General features: G+C 42.2%; 1 protein-coding gene across 5 annotated transcripts in view; it reads right to left on the bottom strand.

The window, feature by feature from the left end:
• Positions 1-23,846, bottom strand: part of NOL10 (nucleolar protein 10) — a 96,516-nt gene that overhangs the window by 25,803 nt on the left and 46,867 nt on the right. For all 5 annotated transcript variants that reach the window (XM_078852064.1, XM_078852065.1, XM_073336019.2 and 2 more), the window contains one exon: positions 2,825-2,951. In XM_078852064.1, the coding sequence (XP_078708190.1) occupies positions 2,825-2,951 (127 nt within the window). The remainder of the gene's footprint in view (positions 1-2,824; positions 2,952-23,846) is intronic.

The following is a 23,846-nucleotide window of genomic DNA, read 5'->3' as shown; positions in this document are numbered from 1 at the left end:
ACCATGTCTACACTACCACTTATGTTGCTCAGGGGTGTGGAAAAAACAAGAACCCTCAGTGACATACATTTTGCCAGCATAAGTGGAAGCGTGCACAGTGCAACATAGCTGTCGCTGCTCACTGGGGGTGGTTTAATTATGTCGACAGGACAGCTCTCTCTCATCGGCATAGAACAGCTAAGTGGGAGATCTGACAGTGGCGCAGCTGCATGGGTACAGCTGTGCCACTGTAAGCTCTGTAGTGTAGACACAGTCTTAGAGATCTGATTCTATTCCTGGGCCTACCACAAACTTTTTGTATTATGCTGGTCAAGTTGCTAAGATCATGTCTACACTACAAGCGCTATAGCAGCGTAGCTATGGCACTGTGGCTATGAGACTGTAACCCTGTAGTGTAGACAGAGACTACAGTGATAGAAGGGGTTTTTACCATAGCTGTAGGAACTCTAGCAATAGCAGGTATGTCACTGGAAGCATTCTTCTATACCCTAGCTGTGTGTGCTCCAGGGATTAGGTTGGCATAGCTACAGGACTCAGGACTGGGGATTTTTCACAACCCTGAGCATTGTAGCTATGTCAACCTAAGTTTCCAGTGTAGACCAGACATTAGTTTGTGCCTCAGTTCCCCATCTGTTTTAAAAAAAAAAAAAGGGGGGGGGGGCTAGGGGGGATAATACCTGCCTATCTCCCAGTGATGTTATGAAGGTAAAGCGTTATGGGTGGTGTATACATAAAAAAAGCCCATAAAAATAAGTTTCCATTGACAGCTGTATGAATTTCATTGTATAAAAGTCCAAAATATACTCCTTACTGAGGATACCATTTGCAAGTGGATTCCTTTATCAAGGTACTTACTATGGCCTCAGCACCACAGTATCTGAGCATCTCATAAGTATTTAAAAGTAGAAACAACTTCTCTTCCTTTCCTGTGTTTCTCATTGTGTGGCTAAGGGGTTCTCGCAACAAATTTTTTGGCGGCCTCACAGAGTGGCCACCAAGGCAGCACTGACGCTTTTTCCTAAAATACTTGATTAACTTCAGGAAAAACAAATCCATAGCACATATACACATCCACACCACTGTAATTTATTTATGTAGGGGATTTTTTGCAGACTCAATAATAAAAATATTACAGTGAAAAGTGATATTTGTATGCTCGTTAATATCACTTTTCTCAGCAAGTCTCAGAACAAATTAAACCCTGGATTGGGGGTGGGTTGAGAGTCAGAGACAGAGGCAGTGGGGGTCTGGGGTGATGGAGGGGTGGATGCAGGGCCAGGAAGACAGTGGGGTCCAGGGGCGATGGGGAGAGGGCATGGATGAGAGAGAGGAGGGTGGGTGGTGAGCCCTGCAGCTGGAACTGGGGATAGGCACCTGCTGCCGTGCAGCTGGGAGTCAGTGACCGTGGACAGAGCAGGAGCTGCATGGCAGAGGCAGGGCATTGGAGCAAAGTGCCAGTACCCGCCACCACGTGGCCAGAGCCTGAGGCTGCGTGGTCGGATGTGGGGGTCAGTGCCCACCGCCACAAGGCGAAAGCCAGCACCCATTACTGCGCACCTGGGACCGTCGCACCCCCAGGGCCGGGGATTGGTGCCCAGAGCGATGCCTGCTGCCACGCAGCTGGCACTACAGGTCAGCACCCAGGGTCAGCGGCCAGGACTGGGGGTCGGAGCACGTGGCCGGGGATTGGTGCCCAGGGCCAGCAGCTGCTGCCAGGGTCAGGGGTCGGGGCACTGGGCCGAAGCCGCATGGCCGGAGATGGGGATTGGAGCCTGCCGCCGCGTGGCCAGGGGTTGGAGCCTGAACTGAAGCCCCATGGCCGAAGGCTGGGGATGCATGGCCAGAGTTGGCAGTCAGCACCTGAAACCCTGCAGCTGGAGACAGGTATTGGCACCTGAAGCCCCATGCCTGGAGCCCTGGTCCACACAGCGAGGCTCCCTAAGTCCCGCCACTGGAACCTGCCTCCCAAGCACCTCAGGGCTGAAGCCTGAGGCCTGGTCTATGCTGTGGAAGAGGGAAGGAGGGTAGCTAAGTTTGTCTAAATTACGCAACTTCTGCTACGAAAATAGCGTAGCTGAAGTTGACGTACTTAGAGCTACTTACCGTGGTGTCTTCACTGCGGTAAGTCTACTGCTGACGCTCTCCCGTTGACTCTGCCTTCGAGTCTCGCTTCAGTGGAGTACTGGAGTTGACGGGAGAGCGCTTGGCAGTCGATTTATTGCATCTTCACTAGATGCGATAAATCGACCCCCACTGGATCGATCACTCCTGAGGTAAGTGTAGACATGCCCTAAGTCTCATTGTTCCCCCCCCAAGTAGAGAACTCATCGTGCTCCTGCAACATTGTGCACCACCTGGGCAGGGCTGCGCATCCAGGAAGAACAGGGAAGGAGCTGGGAAGGGACGATGCTTTGTCTCTCCCCCGCATCACCGCTCTTCCTGGCCACAGGGGTGGCTGCATGCCGCCATTTGAGAAACGCTGGGCTAAAAGAACCTCAAAGCACTTCCACAGACACACTAAATCACTGTACATCAACCTTCTCCTTAGGAGACAAGCTGTGAGCAAAGGTTCTCATTAAATTGACAAAGATTACCACCAATTAGGGCAATCAGGACTGGCATGTTAGAAACAGCGGCAAGAGTTAGGAAGAACTACTTTGAGTAACTTTCTAACAGTCCTTTTATTGCTATACAGCACACCCAAACTTCAGACCTGCAACATGCAGCAATGTGAGTGCTTTAAAACTGAACAAGGAAAAGAGGACAAGAAACACACACATACACAAAGAAAGGGTGGGGTGTGGGGGGGTCTCTTAAATTTTACCTAAATTTTCAAGGTCTTTTCTGGTAACAAATTTGTAATCATCATAAACTGTGCTCTCCGGATTCTCCTCCAGTTCTTCTGTCAAGTTGTCCAAGAATGAGCACCATCTCGGGGCAGGACCTAAAACCTGTAGGCATGTTAAGAAGAGTTCTGAATTTATACATGCACTCAAAAGATAAAAGCACAGCCAGCTCCTCACATCTGCTGCTCTACTGCAGTATGAGAGTAAATAAACAACACTGAAGCCAAATATGCTTAGACATCATCTTGAGAGCACAGCACAGTCAAACCTACTGCTTGTAGTACAAACAGAAATAATCCTGTATACTTTTTGACAGCACTATTGTTACAATCTAGGTAATTTAATCTAAGTCAACAATTTAGAGGCTTCTAGTTTAATTACTTCAAAATGTGACAAATTGAGCTGATTATATATTAAAAGCCAAACATGATGGATAGTTTTGAACTTACCTAATAATGCTAGAAATCAAACAAATCTTTTACACTCAGCTGGATCTTGAATTTATTAGCTCACTGGGCAATTATGTTAAATCCCATTTTGACCTGTTCATGTAATTAAGATGCCTGTGCGCATTTCACATACTTTCATTCGAGGAAAAGCACACTGTTGTGAGCTGGTAATTGGAAACATTTAAAAAATTTAAATACTCAATGTGTGAGATCTGAACTCAGTTTTGCTAGACTATCAATGTACTTTCAATTCATGCTTCCTCCTCCCAAAAAGCATGTATTAATTTTTTTTTTTTTAACACCCCTCACTTTTTCCACTGCTGATACGAATCCTTCTCAATCTTGATGCATACAGTCACAGCCACTGTGCTGAGCCTATTATTTTAGTAGGCGTGCTAGCTCTGTGGAAAAAAGGTCAACATGAAGGTCCTCTCTCCAGGGGGAAAAATGGAGAATCAATGGGAAGCTTGGGATGTAAGGGAGGTCACTAACTCCAGCAGAGTGGAACTTTTAATAATCCATTTTCTTTTTTGTTCCATCATTACTAATATGTGAAATGGGAGAAAAAAAGTCGCAATAGATACGGCAGTGGATGCAGTTCAAAAGAAATTTTTAGGCAACATTTGATAATGAAATACATATAATTTGTTCTTAATGAGAAGACTGCATTACACCAATAAGGATCTCTCAAAGTCTATGGTGACAAGACACTCTGCTCCAATTAGAAAAGTGTAATTTCCCTTTTTAAAAATGTATTTTCTTCAAATAACTATAGTTGCCTTAAAATAGCAGTATTGTATTCCACACCATAACATTCAAATTTATTCAACAACATTTAAACGCCCCTGATGCAATATTTCCTTCATCGAGAAAAATGTCGGGCAGATTTAGCACGGTTTCCTTATTTTGTTTAATCTGCTCTATTAACTGGCTTTATATATATCCTTTGCAGTTTAGAAATTTGCAGCACTATCTTTTAAAGTCATAAGAAATAAGAATAAGGTCAAACTGTGATCAAAGTTGGCAACCACAACAAACATGGCAACTGGAGATGTACACTGGCATCATTAACCACGCCATTCGTTTTACCCAGATTAGCTCTTTCCTCGGAAGATCACAATTAACTTGTCTCGGACAACAGAAACAGCTGCCTACTTAATCAATAAGGTTGGATTAACCAAATCTCCATGGCTGTCTGAACAGCAGTAACCACTTGACTAACATGGGTAACATTCAGAAAAATCTTACAGTCATCATTCCTGTCAGACATTTTTTCCTCCTTTTAGATCTTAAACATCTCCAATTATATTTCCTGTTTTTTCCCTGCTTCAAAGCTAAATGAAAAGCTTTTAATAAAACTAGATTTCAGTCAACTGAGTACAAATGTTCCAGTCTTTCATGCTAATTCAAATGGTCACTGCTAAATGTTGCTTCATTACCATAGCTAAAAGAAAGGATTTTTCCTAGTCATATGTTTTGTGGTTACCTACATTCTTGTTTTGGATACAATTCTATTCACTTTTTTTTTTCTATGTTACTGCTGAGAAATATTTTCTTTCATCATGATCTTAGTCTGTCTCCTGAAGAGTCTTTGAAGTAAGTGGAGTTCTTAACTCATGTATATTTGAATCCCACAGAAAACTAGCTCTTCATAACATCTTGCTGTCACGTTGCTTTAACAAATGCAAGGTTCCTGCTTGTCACTTGGACAACTTTTTAAAAAAATAGCTATCATCCATTGCTACTACACCACATCCTCAGGCTGTGTCCAACAAAATTTAAAAACTACAAATTTATCCATTAAAGCACAGGTTATTTCAGATGCACAGTGAGCTCCAAAGGACATCTTGAATACAGCAGAATCTCAGAGTTACGAACACCTCAGGTATAGAGGTTGTTCATAACTATGAAATGTTCGTAACTCTGAACAAAACGTTATGGTTGTTCTTTCAAAAGTTTACAACTGAACATTGACTTAATACAGCTTTGAAACTTTATGCAGAAGAAAAATGCTGCTTTTAAGCATATTAATTTAAATGAAACAAGCACAGGAACAGTTTCTTTACCATGTCAAATCTTTTTTTTTAAAGACTCTGTTTTATCTAGTTTACATTTAACAGTACTGTATCTCTAAATACAGATATTCTTTTATTAGTTTTACCACTTTTGTTTCTCCCCTAAAGCCCTCTGAAACGGAATTCCTGCCCATCCTCCCTTTGCTTTACAGCATATGTTCCATTTTAATAAATTTATAGCAGTTTTATTTTCCTCTTTAACTGTTAATTCCTTTCCTCCTCTTATTTCCTCTCTCCGTTAAAACACATTACATTCGCCTCCCCTCTCTTCCAGCAACCACTCAAACAGCCTTGGCCTTTCCATCTCCACAGGGCCCTAGGCACCATTAGAGAGTTTCTATGCTTCTCCTATTCAGAGACAAATCCTCCCCTGGCACAAACACATAGACTATTGATGGGTCAGCAAGTGTTCTGGGAGCTGAGAGGGTCTGACTGTCCAGTTCCCTATTACCAATGCCACAGCCAGGGGAACAGAGACTCCTTCCCCACCTGAGAGATCAGGCTTTGCACTGAGAGAGGTTAAGCAGGAGGACTGCCTAGACTAAGTGGTTAATATGCCTGCGAACCAACATGAAGATACATAATTCTACAAAATCCAAATGGAGAAAAATGCATTGAAATTTGCAATTAGGTCAAGAACAGGATAGCTGATGCAACTGCAGATACACAAAGAAATGAAAACAATGTGATGAAACTAGACTCAAAGTAGAAAGTTCCCAGTTGTACAATATTAACAAATGACATTTCTAATCTGTTAAAATGACAATTTTAATAAAGTTAGCAAATTGTAAATCACTGAGCCAGTACACGTTTAAATTCATTTTTTATTCGTGTTCTATATTTCTATAAACATAGAAATTTCAAAATCACTAGCAATATTCATCAAGAAGTGGAAGATTTTCAAAGGCACAAAGGGAAGTTAGGCACCAAACTCCAAGTGAAAAATCAATGAGAGCCGGACACCTAAGTTTCCCCCCTACAGTCTAATATGGACAAAATTATCTAGCCATTACGTCTCTGATTCACCAGGCAAAGATGCAAAAATCAACAGACAGTGCCTAGTTTTCCTAGTCCACATTATAGTGTTTGGGCAAAGAATTCTCTCAGCTTTTTCGTTGTTAACACAAGACAAAGTGTAATGGGTCCTCTATTACTGAAATGTTCTGAGATGTTCAACTAAGTTTTAAATATGCCTAAAACTTATTCAAACATTAATTATAAAAGGGAAAAAATTTCTGGTGGGATTAACCTCCCCAAAAAGACTTACTGTAAATTACATTTTTTTTTTTTTAGATTTACTATTCTTTGTATTTTAAAGGGCAATTAAACCAACACCAAGAGAATGATATTGTAATACAAGAGCCTCATGTGGTACAGCTCTCATACAATGCAACTGTTAATCTATGTTGTTGTAGATGAATTTAAAGAAAGTGTATGAAATCCCTGCGGACCTCTCCTGATAATACCATGCTGTTGTCATCCCATTAACATTCCACTAAAGTTAATGAAATGTTAGGCTATACCAGATATTATTTCAAAAGCACAGCACGTTCTTGCGAACCTGTATTTGGTACATTTGATAGCAATTGAGCAGTTAAATACTGTTTAATTAGTCAGTTCCACAGCTTCATTTGAACCATAGAAACAACAGAACCAATCCCAAAAGGTGCTGAACTCTCTAAACTCCTATTGATTTCACAAGGAAGTTGAGGGTGCTCAGTACCGCACAAGATCAAGCCCTATGAGATAAACAGAATAAAGTTGACTTTAAGAAGGGGACAGTACTATGTTAAGTATCAGTTTGATGCAGTTTATGAGCCCAATCCCATGCAACTGAAATTAACAAGAGTTTTCAAAGGAAGCAGAAGTTTCTATAAAAAGTTCTATTTTATCAAATGCCACATTATAGGAACCTAAAGAGAGTTTATAGTGGAATTACCAAATTGTAAATGGGATGCTAGAAATTGCAGTAAGTCTTCCCACGGCACAAAAAATATTTTGCACTATTTACCTACTGCAGTAAAAATATTAAAATATATATTTGCAAGCAGCAGAAATTGGATTTCCAAATGCAGTTATATAGTCTAAACTGCATTAAATTGCCCAGAAGGCAGAACACAAAACTAATTTGTAATGCTTCAAATTAACACTTCACATTTTACAAAACACACAAGGATATATGGGCTATCAAGTTATCAGTCAGTCAATCTTAGGATTCTTATTTTAGGTCAGTATTGATTAATGTGTAATCTTGTAAAACATCCATTTACTACTTTGTTATGGGTTCCACAGCACATAGAGTGGCGGCTTTACGGGTGGGATTCAAAAGGGGGACTTCAGTTCTTAACTGCCCATACAGGCGCCTAACTAACCCCCCTTGCATTGCATAGGGAGCCTGGGTGCCTAACATGGAGTTGTGAATTCCACTTGGCAACAGGGTGCTTAGACGGCAGGTGCTGCAATGCTCAGCCCACCCCACCCCCCCAGTAATTCCCACCTCCGCTGCCTAGTTAACACCATATCACTGTGCATATAACTTGCGTCTCCATTCTTCATATTAAATAAGCCTCTCTTTTAGGGGATTCCAAACTGGTTATTTACCTTGGAATGCAAGATCTCAGCCATGTGGCAAAACGGTATTAATGTATTTAAAAAATAAACAAAAATACAAATGCATCAGGTTTGAATAACTAGTTCAAACAACAAAGACAGCCTTTTACTACAGCTTGACTATGCAGTCAGACTGGTCTTGAACAGGCAACACACAAAATTATCTAATGGTGGTCTTCAAATTAAGGTGGAACAGAATTGTTCTTGGTTGGTCAGATTCTCCTTTATAGTAAGGTTATGTCTACACAGCAATGTAAGCCCAGGGTTCGAACTCAGGCTCAAGCCTAACCCTGCTCCATCATAAATTGTGCTAACCCAGGGATCGGACCCAGGGTCCCAGTACCCCTGCGGGTGGAGGGTCCACGCCTGAGTCAAGCTGGGACCCAGCGTTCAATCCCTATTGCTTTGCAGTGTTGGCACACAGCCACAAACAAATGCCTACAGCAACCACACTTTGGGAGGGCACTAGGAAGTCTGGGATGGGGGGAGGAGGGGACGGACGGACGGACTCAGACCCACATAATGCAGCATTGATGCTGGAGTCCCAGGTTTCAACAATTCCAAACCTGGGGTTACAAGTGAGCATAGACAGACACTCAAGCCCTAAGTTAGACCCAGGCTCTGCTAACTTGAATTCTACTAACCCTGGGCTTACACTGAAGTACAGACATACCCTATGGCCACTTTACTTTGCTCTGGTAATGCACAGGGGTCTTAAAATGGATGCAAAAGTAAGACACTCTCATGGCAAGGCCTCTTCACACTCCCAGAATGTGGTTAAAAGGAGCCTTAGTGTAAATGAAAACGTTGCCCATTATGTTTGGGGGACACATTGAGGAAATCTTTTTAAAACAGAAGGTTCTCTAATAAAGGTGGATTTTTGTACAGTTTTTACTGTGTATTTAGCCTGACAGACTAGAATAGTTATGAAAGGTATATATTCTTTAGACTCCGACGGTGCAAGTTCATATGCCCATGCAGAGCCCTAGTGACTTCAACAGAGTCAATCCACGTATATGAGCTTACTGGATTAGGACTTTCATGCAAAACTTGTCTAAATGTATCTATATTTTTAATTAACATTAAAAAAATTACTTGTTAAATTTTCAGTAGGATGCACTTGTTAAAAAGGTTAAGTATGTCTAAATGGACACATAATTACACTTGCACATGGTTTCAGTAGTGCTGCTTAATTGCAGAGAGACTACAGCAAGCCTAAATGAGGGAGGAGAAACAAATGGGTGACCCTCAGGGTATGGGTGGCGATTTAAATGTGCAATTGCATTTTCATCATAATTAGTTCTCTAATTGCACAACCAAGTTTAGTCAATGCACTTGTATGAGTGATTAATTATGACTCACGTAAAGAGTACTATTTTTAATGTTTTCTTCTCTACTTCCTAATATTAGAGGTATCGATCTGAATGTGCAACAATTTTCCATCATCTGTATTGAAAAGGCAAGAGAAGGGAGAAGGCATTTTTACTTTAACACAGTAACTAGCCAAGAACAGATTTAAACAGGGAGGTAACATCCCGCTATCATGACCCTGGGGCAGTAGAGGGCACATGTAAAAAGACAGGCTGACCTTGGTGTGAAACAATGCATTGTGGAATATCAGAGGGAGGACTGAAATGTTAACACAAAATACAGACCACACAACCTTTCCCACACTAATTTAATTTTGAAATGAACTCAACCAACTTTCAACGTGAATTATCCAATTTACATTAACTAGCCAGTTAATTCAGAAGAAGAATTACATCGTGTGGATGCAGTCCACTTTAATTTATAAAATGGCAGTTAGTCTGAAATAAAACCAATATGCAAACAAGCCTTTAATGTTTCCAAGTTATATCTTTGACAGCATTGCTTTCTATTTCTTTTTAACTTTTTAGGCTGCAATTCATGGTATGGGTCTGACTTCAAGCACAGGAACAGCCTTCGTTCGCTACTTTGTTTAGTTGCGGTCTTAATGAGGGACAAAACAATCTTCTACTCATTTAGTGCAATGAGCCCCAACAGTTGGTCAAGGCATTTCTGTTTTCAGATACCATCAATGATCAGAAGGACTAGTCTTTTATTCATTTTCCATTAAATATTTTTCAACCATCTCATAATAATCTCTATAAATCCATCTCTCCCTATCTATGGTATAAATGATCAAAATCGCCATTCCAATCAAGAGTACCTCTGCAATCATATCATGATTGACCTCAAAACCCTGACACATCTGTGGTTCTAAATTCTCTGTCCTGCTACCCCATCTTTTTGGCACTGCTGAGTCAGGCTGCTCAGTAATTTTTACAAAAATCCAATAAAGTGTGAAATGTATGTTTCCATACTTCATTTATATTTACAGTGTAGAAGGAAACAGAGGCCCCAAGGGGTCCCAGTATGAGATATCTCCATCACAGACACATAAGAAACTCTCCCTGTCCAAAAGAGCCTACAAGCTAAGAATCTTGTGGCTTTGTTAGCATATGTCTGACTGCATCTCATCTATAGCCCATATACAACACTTGTTACATTCATGCTCAGAATTTTGCAAAATCACATGGAGTAATAAAAATCAGATATCAACTGTAATTTGCTACCTTTGATTTCCACAGGCTCGTCCCTGATTTCTCTCAAATATGCTCTTTCCAACTAAATCTCTAAAACCAGATCGAACTCTGCAACGGTTACTTTGGCAAGTACTCCAAATTAGTTTAATGCAGCAACCTGCCTGAATAAGGGTTTGCGGGATTGGCCCCACGTCTCTCTCCCATAAATTTCTATTTTTTAACATCTCACATTCTCATCAGCCTCAATATCTGGGAGATTTAACACTATAACCATAATCACAGCTTCTCTTTAGTCAGCCAGGAGCACACTGGAACGCAGTTTTAAACAAGAAATCAGTTGCGGGAACCCCACATTTCACTTTTTGCAGCATACTACTGGCAGCAATATTGGTTTTCAGCCCATGTGAGCTTAGGTCAGATGGTCCCATAACTTTCCCATTATAAACGAGGGAACAATTCCAAATTGGATCGATTTGGATCTCAATCCAATTATGTCCAGTGTGTCTTAGCAGCCCTTTTAGGTAGATTATTTGTAAATCACATGCAGGAAACGGAACCAAACTTACTCTTCAAGGAAATGGACCTGCTGTGCCTGCATACTTTATTTTCTTCGGCCTGGTCTACACTACGAGTTTAGGTCGAATTTAGCAGCGTTATCGCGATTTAACCCTGCACCCATCCATACGACGAAGCCCTTTTTTCGACATAAACGGCTCTTAAAATTGATTTCTTTACTCCACCCTGAGGAGGGGATTAGTGCTGAAATCGGCCTTGCTGGGTCGAATTTGGAGTACTGTGGACGCAATTTGACGGTATTGGCCTCCAGGAGCTATCCCAGAGTGCTCAGTTGTGACCGCTCTGGACAGCGCTCTCAACTCAGATGCACTGGCCAGGTAGACGAGAAAAGGCTTGCGAACTTTTGAATCTCATTTCCTGTTTGGCCAGCGTGGCAAACTCACCTGCACAGGTCACCATGCAGAACTCATCCTCACAGGAGACCATGCAGTCCCAGAATTGCCGAAGAGCTCCAGCATGGACCAAACAGGAGGTACGGGATCTGATCGCTGTATGGGGAGATGAATCCGTGCTGGCAGAACTCCGTTTGAAAAGACGAAATGCCAAAATATTTGAAAAAAATCTCCAATGGCATGAAGGACAGAGGCTACACCAGGGACCTGCAGCAGTGCCGCGTGAAAATTAAGGAGCTCAGGCAAGCCTACCAAAAAACCAGAGAGGCAAATGGCCGCATCGGTTCAGAGCCCCAGAGATGCCACTTCTATGATGAGCTGCATGCCATTCTAGGGGGTGCAGCCACCACTAACCCAACCCTGTGCTTTGACTCCGTCCAAGGAGTGGGAGGCAACATGGAAGTGGGTTTGGGGGGCGAGGAAGATGCGGAGGAAGAGGAGGTTGTAGATAGCTCACAGCAAGGAAGTGGAGAAACCGGTTTCCCCAACAGCCAGGATCTGTTTATCACCCTGGACCTGGACCCACTACCTCCCGAATCCACCCAAGGCGGGCTCCTGGACCCTGAAGGCAGAGAAGGGACCTCTAGTGAGTGTACCTTTGTAAGTATTATACATGGTTTAAAAGCAAGTGTGTTTAATGATTAATTTGCCCTGGCATTCGCGGCCAGTACAGCTACTGGAAAAGTCTGTTAACGTGTACGGGGATGGAGCAGAAATCCTCCAGGGACATCTCCATAAAGCTCTCCTGAATGTACTCCCAAAGCCTTTGCAAAAGGTTTCTGGGGAGGGCAGCCTTATTCCGTCCACCATGGTAGGACACTTTACCACGCCAGAGCAGTAGCACGTAGTTGGGAATCATTGCAGAACAAAGCACTGCAGCGTATGGTCCCGGTGTTTGCCGGCATTCAAACAACATTCGTTCTCTCTCTCTCTGTGTTACCCTCAGGAGAGTGACATCATTCATGGTCACCTGGTTGAAATAGGGTGGTTTTATTAAGGGGACATTCAGAGGTGCCCGTTCCTGCTGGGCTGTTTGCTTGGGGCTGAACAGAAATCTTCCCCGCTGTTAGCTATGTGGTGGGGAGAGGGGTGAAGCCATCATCCCAGAGAATTGTGTGTGTGTGGGGGGGTTAGTTGGGTTTCTGCTGCACGTGAACTCAGAAACCGCAGCCCCTCCTTTTAAATTGCCAACCCATTTTAGATATCCAGCCCAACGGCTACTTCATATGGGAAATGAGGGCACTGCTGTTTGAAGCCATTCCCACGTTATGAAGGTTAAAGAAGCCAAAAGACTGTGGCTTACCATGGCTGCCTGCAAGCCGAATTCTGCTGCCTGGCCCTGCGTGTGTGATTTCTCACACCAAACCGGCATACCCTCAATAAGAGGCAAAATGCGACCTTGTAATGAAAGCACATGTGCTATGTAATGTTAACAGTAAGGTTTACCGTGAAAGGGTGTACCCACTGTTCTATAAAATGTGTCTTTTTAAACTACCACTCTCCCTTTTTTTCCCCTCCACCAGCTGCATATGTTTCTCCTTCCCAGAGGCTAGAGAAGATTAGAAGGCGAAAAAAACCACACTCGTGATTAAATGTTCTCTGACCTCATGCTGTCCTCCCACACTGACAGAGCACAGCAAAATACGTGGAGGCAGACAATCTCAGAGTGCAGGAAAACACAATATGACTGCGAGGGGAGGTGGCGGGCTGAAGATGGTAGGTGGCGTCAGCTTGCTGAAAGAAGGCAGGAGTCAATGCTCAGGCTGTTGGAGGATCAAACTCATATGCTCCAGCATATGGTTGAGCTGCAGGAAAGCCAACAGGAGCACAGACCACCGCTATAGCCCCTGTGTAACCAACTGCCCTCCTCCCCAAGTTCCATAGCCTCCTCACCCAGATGCCCAAGAACGCGGTGGGGGGGCCTTCAGCCACTCCACCCCAGAGGATTGCCCAAGCAACAGAAGGCTGGCATTCAGTAAGTTTTAAAGTGCTGTGTGGCCTTGTCCTTCCCTCCTCCACCACCCCTCCCGGGCTACCTTGGCAGTTATCCCCCTATTTGTGTGATGAATAAATAAACAATGCATGAATGTGAAGCAACAATGACTTTATTGCCTCTGCAAGTGGTGATCGAAGGGGGCAGGGGAGGTTTCCCATCAAGGAGAAACAAACAGAACTTTCACACCATAGTCTGGCCATTCCTGAAACTGGTTTTCAAAGCTTCTCTGATGCGCACCGCATCCTCCTGTACTCTTCTAACCGCCCTGGTATCTGGCTGCGCGTAATCAGTGGCCAGACGATTTAACTCAACCTCCCACCCTGCCATAAACATCTCCCCCTTACACTCTCAGATATTGTGGAGCGCACAGCAAGCAGTAATAAGATGGGAATATTGGTTTCGCTGAGGTCTAACCGAGTCAGTAAACTGCGCCAGCGCACTTTTAAATGCCCAAATGCACATTCTACCACCATTCTACACTTGCTCAGCCTGTAGTTGAACAGCTCCTGACTACTGTCCAGGCTGCCTGTGTACGGCTTCATGAGCCATGGCATTAAGGAGTAGGCAGGGTCCCTAAGGATAACTATAGGCATTTCAACATCCCCAAAACGGTTATTTTCTGGTCTGGAAAGTAAGTCCCTTGCTGCAGCTTTTGAAACAGACCAGAGTTCCTGAAGACGCGAGTGTCATGTACCTTTCCTGGCCATCCCACGATGATGTTGGTGAAATGTTCCTTGTGATCCACCAGTGCTTGCAGCACCATTGAAAAGTACCCCTTGCGGTTTATGTACTCGCTGCCTTGGTGCTCCAGTGTCAAGATAGGGATATGGGTTCTATCTATCACCCCACCACAGTTAGGGAATCCCATTGCAGCAAAGCCATCCACTATGACCTGCACATTTCCCGGAGTCACTACTCTTGATATCAGCAGCTCAGTGACAGCATTGACTACTTGGATCACACTAGCCCCCACAGTAGATCTGCCAACTCCAAATTGATTCCCGACTGACCGGTAGCTGTCTGGTGTTGGAAGCTTCCACAGGGCTATCGCCACTCGCTTCTCAACTGTGAGGGCTGCTCTCATCTTGGTATTATTGCACCTCAGGGCAGGGGAAAGCAAGTCACAAAGTTCCACGAAAAGTGCCCTTACACATGCGAAAGTTTCGCAGCCATTGGGAATCGTCCCAGACCTGCAACACTATGTGATCCCACCAGTCTGTGCTTGTTTCCGTGGCCCACAACCTGCCCAACTGACACCATGATGTGCAGGGGCCCGTACTTTGTGAGAAGTCTATGTCCATGTCGTCATCACTCTCGTCACCACGCTGCAGTCGCCTCCTCCTTGCCTGGTTTCGCTTTTCTTGCAGGGTATGGTTCTGCATACCCTGCTGGATAACACACGCGGTGTTTATAGTGCTCATAATTGCCGCGGTGATCTGAGCAGGCTCCATGTTCCCAGTGCTATGGTGTCTGCACTGAAAAAAGGCACGAAACGATTGTCTGCCATTGCTCTGATGGAGGGAGGGGCGACTGACAACATGGCTTACAGGGTTGGCTTACAGGGAATTAAAATCAACAAAGGGGGTGGCTTTGCATCAAGGAGAAACAGAATGGCCTCCTCAAGGATAGAACTCAAAACCCTGGGTTTAGCAGGCCACTGATTTCACGGAGGGAGGGAGGAGAAAATGAATACAAAACAAATCTGGTCTATTTCTTGTTTTGATCCACTTCATCTATCTTTATACATCTTGCTGGCAGCAGACGGTGTAGTACGACTGCTGGCCATCATCATCTCCTGGCTGCTCATTAGAAGACGGTGCAGTAGGACTGCTGGCAGGACTGAATTGCCATGAGACGAAACATAAAAAGGAAATGACCTGGCTGAGTCACGCCCATGTTTGCCCAGGCACCTCTGACTGACCTCACCGAGGTCAGCTAAAAGAGCACCCTGGAGTACGGCGACGATGGCTACCAGTCATACTGCACGGTCTGCTGCCAAAAGGCAATGAGCTGCTGCTGTGTAGCAATGCAGTCCCGTGTCTGCCAGCACCGAGGAGACGTACGGTGACGGTGAGCTGAGCGGGCTCCATGCTTGTCGTCATATGGCGTCTGCACGGGTAACCCAGGAAAAAAGACGCCAAACGATTGTCTGCCGTTGCTTTCATGGAGGGAGGGAGTAAAGAGGGGGCTTGACGATATGTACCCAGAACCATACGCAACAATGTTTTTGCCCCATCAGGCATTGGGATTTCTACCCAGAATTCAAATGGGTGGCGGCGACTGCAGGAACTGTGGGATAGCTACCCACAGTGCAACGCTCCGGAAGTCGACGGTTGCCTCGGTACTGTGGATGCACTTCGCTGACTAAATGCCAACTAAATGCACTTGAAGCATTTGTGCAGGGACACACACAAATCAACTGTATAACAACGCTTTCTACAAAACTGACTTCTATAAATTCGACCTAATTTCGTAGTGTAGACGGAGCCTTAGAATAGGTGGGACAGATCAGACATTAGTACCCAATCACAATTTTTCTACATTTGGGAAAACCAGACTTCACCTTCCCCCAGAAAACCACACTTTTCTTTGGATCTATATCCTTTGCTCCCCTTCCTCCAGTCAAATGAGAAATTTAAATTGGCTAAAAGCATATAGCAGCATTTTTGTTGGGCCTTTTATACCCGATCTCTCCAGTAATCTTTTTATCCTTTCCACCTTCTGGTTTAGACACCATTCAGCCCATTCAGTTTTCTCTCTCAGGATGGAATTGCATTAGAAGACAATTTTTTTCCCTATGTGATTCTTAAGCCTTCTACCTCTTAATTAGTTTACACGGTATTCTCAAAGACATTGCTGCAGATGTTTTTGACATCACACAGTAAAACCTGACTTCCATAAGTCTTTGATATGCCCTGTCCAGTGCATGAGACAGACTTCTGAGGATTTACAAGAGAGTAACAGATCACTTGTTTATAAAGTAGGTCCAGTTTAATTTTCTCCCCTGCCAAAAGTTCATTCTCTGTAGTTTAAGTTAGTGTGTCAGTAGCTCAATAATCATAACAAATAAGACGGGACAGTGGGCATTGCTATGTTCTTGCTGACCCCACGGCAAATCTCCCCCATGCATAAAACATTCACATACTGAAAACTTGGACAATGTGTACAGGAGTTTTGCCAAAACACCACTTTTTGTTTTTGCTTATTCAGCATGTCAAAGAATGCCACACTCTTATTAAAAAGTTTTTCTACATTGATACACAGACTGCTGCAAGAACTTGCACAGATTTAGTGCAATGTGTAATATTTAATATCTTCCCATTCTGGTATTATCTGATAATAACCATTATTTCTGTTAATCCTGCCCAGTTTGACTTTACAGTTTTATGCATCATATCCTGCGCTCTGCCAGGGTTTTGCAGTCAGTCATTCATTGACAGGACCAACTTCACATACTGTGGGTGACTTCTGGGATTCTGATTAAGACAATGGATGTGTTGCTCATCGTCTGTGGGAGCAGCCCTGAGGAACAGGAATCACTAAGAGTTTAATAGTTTTTCCAGAGTAGACAGGATAGTCACTCCTTAAAAAAGGTAAATAAAACTGATAGAAGCCTCTTTTCGAGGCATTTTCCCTTTGTTTCTTCCTTTTAATGCATCATTTATTCTACTCTTATTAGTTGATCAAATAGCTGTCTTTTCAGATCTTCAAGTGTCCCCACAGTAACAAAGTCATTAATTAAAAAAAAAAATCAATCTTTTTATTCCTCTATCATCATCAACTCTGCTCTCTCCTTTTTGTTGTCACCCCATTTGCCCTGGTTGGTGACATTTTGTGTTTATTGTCTTACCTTTTTAGTTTTAGATTCTGGTTCTTGGTCTCTAGTATTTTATCATCCAACATCTTGCTACCACTTTCATTGTTTCCTACATTATGTTTGGATTTGAAGATCTTTCTTTTCCCTCAAGAAGTTTTTAAATGTTACTCTATTTGCGAGGAACATCTTGGGGCCAAATTCACCATTGGTGTCAGAAGCTGCAAGTCCTTTGAAAACTCTTTTGTCCTTCTATAGTACCAGAATCAGTTTTCATCTTTTATGTCTTGCTTCTCAGTATAACCAGCAGTGGCTTTAAGCGATCATCAACAGGATTTTAAGTTTTCACCATAATCCCTTTCAGATTTCAATATGAAGATAAGGGAAAAGGAAAATCTATGTAGATATATACCCGAGAGTAAAACAAACTCTTTCCCATTCATACTGGGCTTGCCACACATCCAAGGAGTAGCAGCTCCCTACTTATTTGCTAGGTTTCAGAGTAACAGCCGTGTTAGTCTGTATTCGCAAAAAGAAAAGGAGTACTTGTGGCACCTTAGAGACTAACCAATTTATTTGAGCATAAGCTTTCGTGAGCTACAGCTCACTTCCTCAGATGCATACTATGGAAAGTACAGAAGATCTTTTTATACACACAAACCATAAAAAAATGGTTTTTCCAGGGCTAGCCTGAGTGTGACACTCAACATTCCTTTTACCGCATACCAGATTATTACTTACGCACCATCCCCAGCTTGCCTAGGTGCAACATCTGACCTGGGCCTCAAATGCAGATCGTCTTACTAGACCATTATGCCCTGCAGCCACACCTATGACTGTGTGTGCTTTCACACACTTGCGGTGCAGCAGGTGCAGCTACAAGAACTGGTAAGTGAGAGCACCCAAGCAAGCTGGTTGGAGTACAGGCTGACAGTAAACTTAAAAAACAAAACAAAAACAAACCCTGACAACAAGCTTCAAGCAGAGACTCACATAAACAGAAGTGGAAGGAGAGTCAAAGGCTCACTAAAGACTTCATTAATCCAATCTAATGAACTTGGGAAGCACTAACACTATGATAATGGATTCCAATATAAAACCTTATGATCGGTAAGTTTCCCTAAGTGAGCTCCCTAAGTGAGCTTTTTTTGTATAAAACCTTATGATCAATAAGTTTCCCTAAGTGAGCTTTTTTTGTTACCACATTTAAAATGTGCAGAAATTCCATTTCCAGTTAGAAATTCCATTTCCATTTGGCACCTAAAGAACTATTTATATTTACTTACTTCTAAATTTCTTCTTGCTGCCAGCCATTACCTAAAAATTGATAGTGACACACCAACAGCAGGAAAGCCTAGCAGATGAAATTGCTAAACTAAAGTAGGAGACACACTGGTTTTGCATCAATAGAAGCACTTTAGTCTAAAAAAAGCACACAAGTTTCATAACTGTCATTTTGAAGCACAAGATTAGTACATTTTAAAAAGGATGATTTTACAATTTGTAGAGACCACGCATAGCCCTTCATGCTGCTCAATACTGTTTCATTGTTTTCTTGTATTCTCCTTTCTGGGTCCATATGGTCTTAGATTGTAAGTTCTCTGGAGCGAGGACCAGCTTTCCATTCTACCTTTGTACTGTATGTAACACAATGGGGTCCTGGTCCCTGACTAGAGCTCCTAGGTACTGCAGTCATAAAAATAATTACTACTTTTCATAAGCTTTACAACCTCTAGGGTATTTGTATCCTGTGTATTTTCTGATTGCTGTGCTGAACAGAATATTCATGTTAAGGACTGATAATTGGTATTAGTTAACCAAATTACCCATGAAAAGAGGAAAATGAAGGAAATTATTTCCTTCTGTTTGATCCTATTTAGACACACAAGTATACTATAATGTTCTGTGGGAATACAAATCCCACAATGCCACCTCCATCTTACTCTAGGGGCTGTTGTTGGTACAGAACACAGTGGATCCATTCTCACAAGTATTATACTTGCAGAGGGTTCCCCTAAGGTGGGAAGTTTCCACAGACTACCTCCAGCTGAATTAAGGCAAAGAAGCCTTTACAGACCGGAGAATCTGACCCAGTAACTTTGGACATTGGCAGAGAACTTTTACCTTGTTTTCCAAGTATATTGAAGAAAACCTTGGGTGCCCAGGCTACCATGCTCATACAGGATGTTAGAGGCACAAGGATAGTACCTCCTGGCCCAAACGTGTGTCTCATTTATCTTGACCACCAGCTGCATGGTAATGTTTATATCAAGACAGTTTGCATTTTTAATGCAAGCAAACACACAGATGGCTTTAGAATATTATCCATGAAACTTGTGTGTTATTGTTTCCTGATCAGCATTGTGCTTCCATAGCCTCTATGACTATTTCATCCCACTGTTCTTCATAATGAAGTGCAGCAACCCAGCTCATATGTAATTTTCTGAGACCTTTCCCCACTAACAGTATTTTAAAATTCCAAGGGATACAACATGGCACAGGTTGTGGCAGAACACATTTAATGAAGACCTTCCACAATTTATTTTAAAAAAGTTTCCTTCAACATTCCACTTTTTAAAGTTGTTCTAAATTTTAGAATTTGTCATCTCAAAATACAAAAGAATTCCATGACAAGAGTATTTTTAGAGCAACATTAAGACTAAGGGTAGCTCAGAACCCAACTTGAAGCAGTAAAATCTAAAAACACAGGAGAGGAACACAAGAGACTGATTTCAATAAGCTTGTATTGGCCTTTATAATACAATATAAACTAACTGATACAAGTTGCTAAGGGTCATTTCTAGAAACCAGAAATGGAAACCTCCATCAGGTCATCTTGCCCTTAGCCCTGACAATACAAATTTGTTCATGTGCTGTATCATCAATTGACTTGTCTAGCTCAGTTTTAAGTCATTTAGAGCAATAGGGGTTATGACACTTTCCTTATTGAGACTACTCTAAAGTATATTAGACTTTCTACTGGAATTAAATTTATCAAAAAAGTTTAGTCTACATATTTTGTGGAGTCTGAAGTGTTGGCTGCGTTCAAGGGAATCCTGTGGGGGGGAATAATGGGAAGTGTGTGTCAGAAAGATGACAAAGAATCAGGAATGCCAGGTCTACTGATATGTTTTCTAGCTTGTGTAACTGAAAATTAGTTGGGAATCTTGCGATGAGCAAGTGTGTGCTAAATCACTGGCATGGCAATCTAATTTCTTCCCTCACAACGTCCTATCTTATAAGCCTTGAAGGAAGAAAGACTGGCATATCAGTTCTCACAACTCCTGCCTGATAATATAGAGGGAAGAAAGGGTAACTGTTGGGGTCTCCAATTCATCTATTCAGATAACATAGAGATGTCCAGGATAAACTGATAAACTGTAAAAGTCTATTCCTGCAACTGTACATAGCTGAGTTTCAGTTAGGGACCAGTTAGTGATTTGCAGTAAGTTCTTTTTATAGCTTTTCTGAATATAAAAGCAGTTTTCAATATGAAAACAAAATATATAATTCCTAATGTTGGCTTTAGGGTGACCAGATGTCCCGATTTTATAGGGACAGTCCCGATTTTGGGGTCTTTTTCTTATATAGGTTCCTATTATCCCCCACCCCCGTCCCGATTTTTCACATTTGCTGTCTGGTCACCCTAGCTGGCTTTCATGCATCTGCTGATTGTATTTAGCTCTCAGCTTTAAACGTTAGAAACGGGAACACATCTTTACATCCTCATAATTCTGTGACTGTTGGTTTATAATTATGAGGAGTCATAACTGAGAAAGGATTTAGCTTAATAGTTAAACACACTGTAAAACAGTATAATCTGTATAAATTACTCACAGGAAAAAGAGTAATCTACTCGATACCTATATGAGTTGAAACAATGTAGAGGTTGGATAGCAGCACAAACATTTAAAGTTACCCTGCAGAGAAAAATCACAAATGCTTTTTTTATTAGAAGGAGTCTACCATGACAAGTATCCAGTTACTCTTTTTTATATACTGCTAGACAAGACCAGTTTCTAAACTCTCCCTCCATCATTATTACATCCTTCAAATACTTGCAGATGGTTTCCTTTACCCTTTCATTGGCTAGGGCTAAGTAAATTACTGCACTGTCTCTATATAACATGACAAAGAAAAATCACACACAGTGTACAAGGTCAGATATACTGAACTACCAAGTGCAACTTTTAAAGAGATCCTTGAAGTTCAAATCTTCTGCCTCCTTAGAGAAAGGAAAGGGGGGGAAAAAACCCCAAAACCATTTTTTATTTTTAAAATGAGAACCCAAGAATAGAGGTCCCTATACTACTGATTCCTTTGCAAACAAACTCTCACCATATCTGTGGAAAAGATTCAACTAAGTCAGACCCACAGAATCAACTGGCAGGGTGCAACCACGATCTGTAGGTCAATGACTGCCCATCTACCCAAACTTTACAACAAAGACTGTCCAAGGAATTCTCTTCTCTGCAATAGCCCAGTTACAGTGCTCCACATACAAGCTGTAGTGCATTGGGGGTGAAGTGGGGTGGGCGTCCGAGACAAGACTGCGAGCAGGGCCACAGCATGTAGCCCTGTCAGGATTCTGGGTGGTACTGCTGCCTCTGAGCAGCCAGGGACAGGCTGCCCTCCTGGACCACTGAAGTTATTCCGGGGGCCATACCCTTCTCAACTTTATGCTTCACCCCTCTAGAAGCACAACACAAAATCTCGCAGAATATCAGCATCTGCATGTATGGTGGTGAAGGAAACATACCATGTAAGTGGCAGAGAATTTACTTCTATCTCAAGCCCCCTCCCTGCTACCAAGCGAAAGGTGGAGTGTGTAGTTCAATTCAAAAATTCTCATGCACATTATTTAACCTTCAAAAAGCAGGAGCACTCTGCAATGAAAATTTGAGCACAATTTGGAATATCAAATCTGCTGGAGAAATGATAGAGAACACTGCAATTAAGGACTCAAATAGAGCTCAGAAGAAAATGGGAGCTACACAGCAGAGGGTTAATGAACAAAAAGGGCAGTTTCTTGTTGGCTTCTTTAACCTCTTTATTATTATTAGAGTTAAGAATGTATGGATATATGATCTAGCTCATAAAGAGAAGTCTTACCTGGACTAATTTAGCTTACTAGGAAACAAGAGGGCAAGTAGATAACCACACTACTGGTCCCTTCTAACTCACAGGATGACTGAAGATACTTGCTTTTTCCTTATCACTGTTACAGTAAAATTTGCTAATTGTATAGAATTTAGTCTGAAGGACTTTTGATATAATATTCAATTATTGTTATTAATGTAAAAATCAGAGCACAAAAAATAGTGGCCATAGCATAATGTATTTTGTAAGGAGTGCTGTCCTGCTTAACTAAGCTACCTGAGCTGTTTGGTGTAGTCTGTATTTAGACTGGCTACTTCCCTCAAAATGAGACATGGACTATAGTCATGAGTCAGTGTAGTAGTGTCAATTTAAAATGGACAATTAATTACTGGATTGTCTTGTATTAGATATAATAGCAATATGAAGGCTTCATATACTTTCATAATGCAGACACATGATTTTAGCTGAACATCGACACCAAAAAGATTCCACAGGATGACCAGGAAATTGCTTCCTGAATGTCACACATTGATGGTTTGGGTATTCATGCCTGCAAGGGTGTGATTCTTCTGAACCAATTAATGCTGATGGGAAATAGAGGATTTCCTTTGTTGGGAATATGCCCAATGTGCTACTTTTCAGCCTGAAAACCTTCAGGTTAAAAGATAGGAAGCTCACACTTCCGTCTGCATGGACAAACAATTTTTTTTGTGTTAAATTTGTTAACATACTGTAAAACAGGCTACATATTGTTCACCTAAAACACATTTCGTAGTGTATTTGCTCAAACTCATGTTTAAGATATCAGGATGATATGATAGAACTTATTTTCAAGTTTACACAACAACCAAATACTTTAAATAGGATGATGTACTAAGTCTTAAAACAAGTTCATCTTTGGTTTTAGTAAGAAGTGGTTTTCTTAATACTAAAACATTTTGTGCTTTTAATGCCACCACCCTTTAGCTCAAGGCTCCCAAAACATCTTTGTCAGCACTAAACTGTGATGAAGTGGGAATTTTCCATAACCTTTTTAGGAAGAGTATGCACCGCAGTGACTTACATGACTAGCCAGTGGGGGCACAACAGTTAAAATGCACCTGGAGCACAGTGGGAGACATGAGGTGTTTAGCGAAAAGAAAAGGAGTACTTGTGGCACCTTAGAGACAAATCTGTTAGTCTCTAAGGTGCCACAAGTACTCCTTTTCTTTTTGCGAATACAGACTAACACGGCTGCTACTCTGAAACCTGTCATGAGGTGTTTAGGTCATGCAACTGCCTGGGATGATATGAATGGGTCCTTAAGGACTGGCTGAAACCAACCCATATCAACAGAGGATCCCAAAAGACAATGGTAACCTCAATCGCCAGGACACTCACACCTAGCAACCAACAGCCAAGAGGCAGGAGATTACCCCCAT

Source organism: Lepidochelys kempii, chromosome 3 (genome assembly GCF_965140285.1).
Source record: "Lepidochelys kempii isolate rLepKem1 chromosome 3, rLepKem1.hap1, whole genome shotgun sequence".
Taxonomy (NCBI): Eukaryota; Metazoa; Chordata; order Testudines; family Cheloniidae; genus Lepidochelys; species Lepidochelys kempii.
The sequence above is the reverse complement of the archived record's forward strand: the minus strand, read 5'-3'. Positions and strand labels throughout refer to the sequence as shown.